Here is an 8,312-nt window from a genome sequence, read left to right as displayed (position 1 = left end):
CGGCCCAAACAAACAGTTAGAAAATTATCCCTTTTTTATTCATTTAGGCGGCCAGACGGACACTAAAAGTTCGTCCGTGTCTGCCGGTTCATCAGTGCGCCTCAAGTACCGGCCGCATTTCAGTTTTGACAAAATTTCAAATTAAAATATACTGCAAAAAAATCCGTTCATGACATTAATTAAAATAAAAGGATAACAAAAATAAATTAATTAAGCCTAGATCTAGTGGCCGTCGTCATTGTCCTTGTCATCTTCCTCGTCGTCGAGGTTGATGTAGACTGGAGCCGGCCATGGATATGGCCACGGTGTCAGTCCTGCTGCCGGCCCATGCCTACTGCTTCGGCTGCAGCTACTCCGATTGCTGCTGCTTCGGCTCCACCCACTCAGGCGTGCAAGGCAGCGTGGACGTTCACGCCCACACATGCCCCACTAGCCCCGCCAGTGGCCACGACTTCGACGGTGGCGCGGGGGCCTCCAACGCCGAGACTTGGAGCACCAGTGTCAGGCGCAGGTCAGTCCACTAGGCCATCTTGGCCAGTTCGGAGTCCTCGATGTCCTTCTTGAGGGCCTCATCCTCCTCCTTGGTTGTGGTGTTGGAGCGCGCAGGGGCGTTGGGGCATGAGCGGTGAAGCATGACCAACGACGCTGGTCGAGCTCATCGCTGAACCAAATGTCCCAGTGTGGCGAGTCCAATGCGAACGCCGGGTCGTGGCAGAGGTCACTTAGTAGCTGAGTGCGGTGGCGGCAGATCTCCGCCTCCCGCGCATGACCAGAGGCCGAAATGGCTGGCACTGGAACCCTATTCGGGTTCAAATGCCAGTCGTTCAGCATGTGCACGTTCATTTAGGGCACAGAGATGGTGTGTTCCCAGTAGTGCTCGCACCGGTTGACCGACACTTACACATGGTCACGCGCCGGCGGTGCAGCCCTGGCAGCACCACGATGAAGGTTGCCACATGGCGGCGCCGCCCCGAGGAGGGGCCGGCATCGTGGTCGTGCGCTCCATTTGTTCGCTTCCACGACATGGTGGGCGGTAGAAAATGGTTATGGGTTGACTGTCCAGCGGCTGGGGCAGAGGGAGAAAGAAAGAGTGGGCATGGTGGGTACTCCCCACAAACATGCATTAAAAAGGACTTACTTAATGGTAGTTGGGTGACTGCCGTGTGGGGCTAGGGTGGACACCAAGGGGGCATGCAACGCGCCCATCTGTTGTTTGTGTGACGCAAACCCGGCCCAAATTTAGGGTAAATTTACGCCCACATAGACACGAAGCGGGCATAAAATGAGTTTGCGTCATCGCGTTGGGTCTTGATTTCTGTTCACGCAGATTTAAACGGACAAAAGATGGATGAAATGCATATCTGCCTTGGAGTTGCCCTAGCACACTATTTTTTTATTTATCTTCTTTCCTCGCTCGCCTCATTTTTACCGTAAAAATGTTACTCCTTTCATTTTTGTTACTTCTACTGTTTTTATTTACTCTGCATCTTAGGTTTGTCTAAAATCAAACTTTATATTCTTTCAACAAATTTGTAGAAAAATATATTAACATATACACCACCAAATATATATCATTGAATTCATCATTGCATATATTTTCACACAATATTAATTTGTTACTATAACTTTTTATATTGTTTTTTATAAACTTGGTCAATTTTTATAAAGTTTGGCTTTAACCAATATTAATATGCGGAGAGTATTTATCCTGTTGGGTGGGCTGGCTTCAGGATTAAGGTAAATCCAAACACCAAGCAAACCCCACACCAAACACAACCGCAACCACACACACGGAAAGACCAAGTGGCGAGCTCGGAGAGGATTATTGATTTTCAGAGCTATAAATACGGCCCCTTCCACTTTCCAAATCGCATCGTCATCCTACACGCGAACCACGCCTCCGGCCCGATTCACCAGGAGCGAGTCCCTCTCCGGGCAGCAGCAGATGGGGGCGACGGGCGACTCGGAAGTGGCGGCGGCGGAAGGGGCGGCGGCGGGGTGCCGCGCGCGGGCGGCGCTGCTGGGCGCGTACGAGCTGGGCCGCACGCTCGGGGAAGGCAACTTCGGCAAGGTGAAGCAGGCGCGGCACCGCGCCACCGGGGAGCACTTCGCCGTGAAGATCCTGGACCGCGGCAGGGTGCTCTCCCTCCGCGGCGCCGACGACCAGGTCCGCAGGGAGATCGCCACGCTCACCATGCTCGCGCACCCCAACGTCGTCCGCCTCCACGAGGTAATTACTACTACTACTAATCGCGATCTCCGCTCCTGCTGCTACCCCGCCGCTGCTGTTCTGTTCTGAACCGCCCTGCTCGTTTGATTGGTTTGATTTGATTTCATTTCCTTGTGATCGGTCAGTGGATTCGTTGACGAATCAGCCGCGTGCGATGTATGTTTTGCTGCCTGCTGACTCCCCTAGATCAGATGTACGCATCCTTGGTAAATTTGAGGAAAAGGCGAGCCGGGTTACAAAACATTGATCGGATAGGCGTTCATTATATCTAAACATCTTGATGACCGGGAAGAATCGCGCTACAGTTATCAGCCTGAGATTCCTTAAACAAAGGGCACTTGGAAGTGGGGATTGCGAGCATCATCGTAAGGCTGGTCACAATGATGAGGAACTTAGAAGTAACATCACACACTCCAATACAACTTTGTTTATGTGTCACATATTTAATGAAGAGAGAGGTGCTTGTGGTAACTAGCTAAGTTATCGGAACATCACACACTCCAAGAAACAATGAGTCTATAACCTAATAAATACATCGTTGCATGACACTACATAGATGTTCCTACCCACTATGGAGGTAGTAACATAGTTTAGGGAAGTATGTAAGTTACTAGCTTATGTTCTTGCCCATTATGACCAGCCTAATGCTTATCCATATATGTTCTTGTACATAATTGTTGGAGGGATTCTGCTTTGGATTATCAGTTCTTATTAGTGTGTTATATACACGTAGGACACTAAACCTACCACGTGGTGTTGGTCCAGTTGGCAAGTTGTCTCCAACTGCATGTTGTCTGTTCGTTGGCCCACCCTCAGACATTGGCTAGTGGGCCCACAGATGCAGATTTCCATTTAGCAGCGTGCCTCTCTTGGCCGTGGATTCATATTATTATCTTTTTTTTGTCTCAAAAAATATATTATTATCTTTTTTTGACATAAATATTATTATTATTGTTTGTTAATTACTCATTATTTTGGGGAATGGTTTGTTAAAATTGAGGGAGAGAATACTTAGAAAGACCTGATCGAGCTGGGTTACAAAACATTGACCGGATAAGAATTCATTCTCCTTTCTGCGGGAGGATAGGGGTTCATATCTAAACATGATGACCTGGAACAATCAATCATATGCTACAATCATCGAAAAATGACAGCTTATTAAGGAGAGTGATGTGTCCGCCCCAGAACAAGGGAGGCTCAAACTCGGGCAGGTCACAACTCGGGTGGGTGACAACTTATTGTCACGTTCTAACCATCCGGGGACCTGGGCATGCGACCGGTCTGCATCACAATACAATTATCAACCGCAGATTCCTTAAAAAAAATGGTACTCCTGCTTGGCGATGGAGATTGCAAGTTTTCAAGAATCATCATAATGTTTATCTATATATGTTTGCAAAGATCCATAGGAACACTTCTATAATTGTGGGGGTTCTCTTTTGAATATTATAGTAGGGTGGGCTAATAGCCTGCAGATCATTGCACGTCACAGGTAGAGATCATTAGCGCGTAGCACGTGGAGTTGGTCCAGTTGGCTGGATCTAGTTCTAGTTGCATAATCTTTGCTCCTTGGTCAACCCTGAAGACATGGGCTAGTGGTCCCACAGAGGCAGATTCAGCTCCATGCCACGCACTTCTCCATGCTAAGATTAATCCTTGATTTGGAATGCATGTGACATGTCGCCGTCAAGTAGCTGCTGCCAGCCCCGTCCTTATCTTTTTATTATTTTCTACTACTATGCAATGATCTTTGTCTTCTGTGAGATATAATTGAAATAGAATTGTTTTAGGTCTAACTCATGGTGCACATAAGCATATGAATTCGTTCACGTGGGCCGTTTAAATAACATCATTGTCGTATTATTAATCCTGCGATTGTTTTAACTCTTGGTTTCAGGTTGCTGCTAGCAAAACAAAGATCTATATGGTGCTTGAGTTTGTCAATGGAGGCGAACTTTTTGACAGGATTGTAAGCCCGTATAACTTTTATTTTTGAATTGTCTGAAACCTTGCTTTGCACTATAAAATTCTCTATCAGGTACATTTCTTAGTTCTAACACTTAAGTTGATTCCTTTCCTACAAATAAAAGGCAATAAAGAGAAAGCTATCTGAACGAGAAGGAAGGAGGCTTTTCCAGCAGCTAATTGATGGTGTGAGCTATTGCCATGGAAAGGGTGTCTACCACAGGGACCTCAAGGTACTGACGACTGAAGTATTTCTTTATTTGGAGCATCTGATCAAGCAATTATCAATCATTCTTATTGTTCTTGTATTATATAATCCGCGAGATGGCCAATATGGCTTGACTGTTCTGTGTTCTCCTCATTTATCCCACTGTTACATGTTACAGCCTGAAAACGTTCTTATTGACCGGAAAGGCAACATCAAGATCTCTGATTTTGGTCTCAGTGCTTTACCCCAACATCTCGGAGTATGACAGAAAAACTTATCACACGATTTTCTTGTATTGATCATTACATTTTTATTGATATATTTTCCGAGAATATTTCCGTTTCACTGAATTTAAGATCTGCAACCTTTCAGAATGATGGATTGCTGCATACAACCTGTGGTAGCCCCAACTATATTGCTCCTGAGGTAAAAGACTGGCCACCTTCAGACCAATTGTCTATTTTACAGTATGCTTGCTAATTCTTGTGCCAAATATATCCAGGTTCTGCAGAACAGAGGTTACGACGGATCATTGTCGGATATCTGGTCTTGTGGAGTAATTCTTTACATAATGCTCGTAGGACACCTACCGTTTGATGACCGAAATATGGTTGTTCTTTATCAGAAGGTAGATATTCATAAAAAAGGAAAATAAGTGATATTTAGTGTTCTTTCTGTTATGATAGTTCTCTCAAGCCATTCCAATGATACTACTATTATCTTGTTGCGTGCAGATTTTCAAGGGTGACGCTCAGATCCCGGAGTGGCTTTCTCCCAGTGCACAAAACCTTCTTCGGAGGATTCTTGAACCAAATCCGAGGAAGAGGATTAACATGGCAGAGATCAAAATGCACGAATGGTTTCAGAAGGACTATATTCCTGTTGCTCCATATGATGATGATGATGAAGATGTACGGCTTGGTGCAATTCTACCTATCAAACAGGTATGGCAAGATGACACAAACTATATGATGCTGAAGACCAATTTATGTCCTAATATAGGCATCATGTGTTCCATATTTGTAGCCGCTGATCGGTGAATTTTTGTTTCTGTTTTTCTATCCTGAAGCAAATTAGTGAAGCACCCGGCGACAAGAGTACTCATCAGATGAACGCTTTTCAGCTGATCGGAATGGCATCTTCCCTTGATCTTTCAGGTTTATTTGAGGAAGAGGTATGCACAAACATTTTCCAGTGCCTCCCTTACTGTCTTCAGAGTGATTTGGTCTGCAAAGCTGGGAAGAAAAATCATATGCATGGCTTCTGAAGATAAACACTACATATTCTTTGATCAAAATAATCACTGAATGCTGCCACTACGGTCTTAGACAACAACTAATCTGATCCAGCTGAATTTGTTGCAGGGAGTGTCCCAGAGAAAGATCAGGTTCACATCAGCACATCCACCGAAGGATTTGTTCGACAAGATTGAAGTGTCCGCGACGCAGTCAGGGTTCCATGTTCAGAGAGCACATAGCAAGGTGAGCAGAAGCTTCTCAAAAGGTTTTTCAGCATCACATGATTGAGTACAAGTTTTGAAGGAACTGAAAATGATGTGTCGTGTTATATTTCAGCTCAAAATAACGGGCAATTGCAATGGACCGAACAACCCCACACCATTCTTAGTCTGTGCCGAGGTATATATTCGGCGAGCTGAACCTTTCTTCTGTGAAACGCGTGGGAAGGGTAACCAATGGAGATCAACTGTTAACATCTGTGGTGCTGTTTCTTTTTCTTGTCCCAGGTTTTTGTGCTTGGCCCCTCTCTGCATGTTGTGGAGCTTAGGAAGTCCCATGGTGACACTGCAGTGTACAGACAGGTAGACGAGCGCTAACAACAACTGGATTTGCCACAGCCATAACTTCACCGTACACATATTCAGTACTGGTGCTTAGTGGGTGAATGACTTAATGGTGTTGCTTTCTTGGAATGTGTTTTGCAGCTCTGCGATAGGATCTCGAGTGATCTGGGGATTGACAAGACTTTCGGGATGGGCTCGCTCTTCGACGACAACCTCCCTGGCTTCGACAGCAGAGCAACGACACCACTGGTTGCCTTGTGATGAGTGTTGTGCTGTAGGTACCCCAACTGACATGATGTTGTAGGACGCTAGGATCATAGCTGTTTATTGATTGGAAATGACGGTGATGGTGTAAGGATTAGGATCGTACGGTGTACAGAACTATATACATATAGTCAAGTCGTGAAATTGACTATCAGTGATGTAATCGTTTTTTGCACGAAAGGGCCAAAGGCCTTTTATATGAAAGCCGACCAACCTTTACAAGGATTTCTTTACATAAATGAAAAACTACACACAGTCTTCCTCCTGCACTTGCCATGAGCGAAGCTCGATACCCCCTCTGGACATTCCAAACACCATGAGAGTTAGGAAAACGGTGTTGACGCAGACGGGAAGTTGCCTGTCGGAGCCAGATGATGCCAACGACTACAATCTAGGAAATAGACAATCGTCCCGGAGAAGAAGGCGATGAACATGGTTGGATGACCACCATAGATCTAGCCAAACAGATACAGGGAGACATAACCTCGTAAGCTCATTGACGATGCTGAAACTGGCCGAATGTTGCCAGTTGGAGGAGGAGCTAGGGGCCAAGACACGATGCGTCCGTCCACTCAGTCGAAAGATACATTCGAAGACCACCTACATAACACGAAGAGATGACTAGACCCACCATTGTAGAAGAGTGCTGACCAGGTGACCCCTTCACCCGCCGCCGCCGCCGTCCTCTACTCCACCGACAAGATCGTCGCTGCCGAGGTGGACCAAGATTCGTAGAAACCTTTTTCTTGATCTGCATGGTGCCACCATCACCATCCTAGCGCCATCGTGTGTGTGTGTGTGTGTGGGGGGGGGGGGGGGGGTGGGGGGGGGGGGGGGGGGGGGACTTCTAATTCTAAGAGGCCTAAGTACAATGTCGCGATGTAGATTCGGGGGGTGACCCTCCCGTCGGTAGAGCAACATGTGGAGGATGGGACTCGTGGCCTCGTTGACGGGGAGCAATCGCCTCAACGGTGTATGAAGAGGGATGCGTCTTGGAAAAGGTACGACTTGTTTTCAGCGACGGAGTTCAAAAATAAGAGATGAATTATCTACATGCCTTGTTAGGGCATGCAGTGCGGTGTTTAGCCAACATAAGTTAGGTATGCCCAGAACCCCTGTCCACTTTGGCCGGCATACCATGTCCTAGGCCACAACGCAGCTTCTTCCATTGGCATCATCCTTGCCGCACCACAAGAATCCACAACATATTTTGGCCATCGCCGTTAGCGTTTTGGGTGGCAGTTCCATTGCCAACATTGCCTGAATTGGGATGGCGGAGAGACTGGCGTAATCCGGAGTAACCTTCCACTCTTCGGTAACATGACCGCCTTGCAATTGGGCATGCATCATGTAAGTTGATCCACAGTAGCTTCAAGCTGGGTTGGCCTTTGCTTGCGGATCGAAAGTGGCATTCCCAAGTACTTGCAAGGGAAAGAGGCGTTCGCGCATCCGAGCAGTGTGCACACTGAGGCCATCTCCTCTTGGGAACACCTGATGGGCAAGGTAGCGCTCTTCGACAGGTTGACAGTTAGGTCGGAGGCATGCCCAAACAACCCCGATATGAGCCACATGCCCTAGTCTCATGTTGAATGGGCTTGAAGAAAATCATGATGTCGTCCATGAAGATTGATAATCGCTGGTGCATGCCCGATCTGGCTAGCGGTGCGAACAATCCACGGGAAGTACCAGCTTAAACAGCTACACGAGGATAATTGGATCAGATCGGTCGCCCGCCTTCAGTTCCCCATGCACCTGCAGGTCTCGACCGCATCACTGACCTCTCAGGTTACACTGTCTACAGACAGGGAGGACTCCATCTCCTGGCGTTGGACTCCCAATGAAAT

At 46.9% G+C, this 8,312-nt stretch overlaps 1 protein-coding gene across 2 annotated transcripts; it reads left to right on the top strand.

Moving 5' to 3' along the window:
• The first annotated feature begins 1,860 nt into the window (after positions 1-1,860).
• On the top strand, positions 1,861-6,690 carry LOC125547629 (CBL-interacting protein kinase 17-like). Of its 2 annotated transcripts, XM_048711454.1 has the most exons (12): positions 1,862-2,230; positions 4,128-4,199; positions 4,321-4,428; positions 4,582-4,662; positions 4,776-4,829; positions 4,906-5,031; positions 5,138-5,347; positions 5,473-5,577; positions 5,768-5,884; positions 5,978-6,040; positions 6,148-6,222; positions 6,346-6,690. In XM_048711454.1, the coding sequence occupies exons 1-12, from the start codon at positions 1,946-1,948 to the stop codon at positions 6,463-6,465; spliced, it is 1,416 nt and encodes a 471-aa protein (XP_048567411.1). In that variant the 5' UTR covers positions 1,862-1,945; the 3' UTR covers positions 6,466-6,690. The 2 variants fall into 2 exon arrangements, with proteins under 2 accessions (XP_048567407.1, XP_048567411.1); XM_048711450.1 differs by having other exon boundaries at positions 1,861-2,230; positions 5,978-6,222.
• Positions 6,691-8,312: the final 1,622 nt, after the last annotated feature.

Source organism: Triticum urartu, chromosome 1 (assembly GCF_003073215.2).
Source record: "Triticum urartu cultivar G1812 chromosome 1, Tu2.1, whole genome shotgun sequence".
NCBI lineage: Eukaryota > Viridiplantae > Streptophyta > Magnoliopsida > Poales > Poaceae > Triticum > Triticum urartu.
This window is presented reverse-complemented; position numbering and strand designations above follow the sequence as displayed.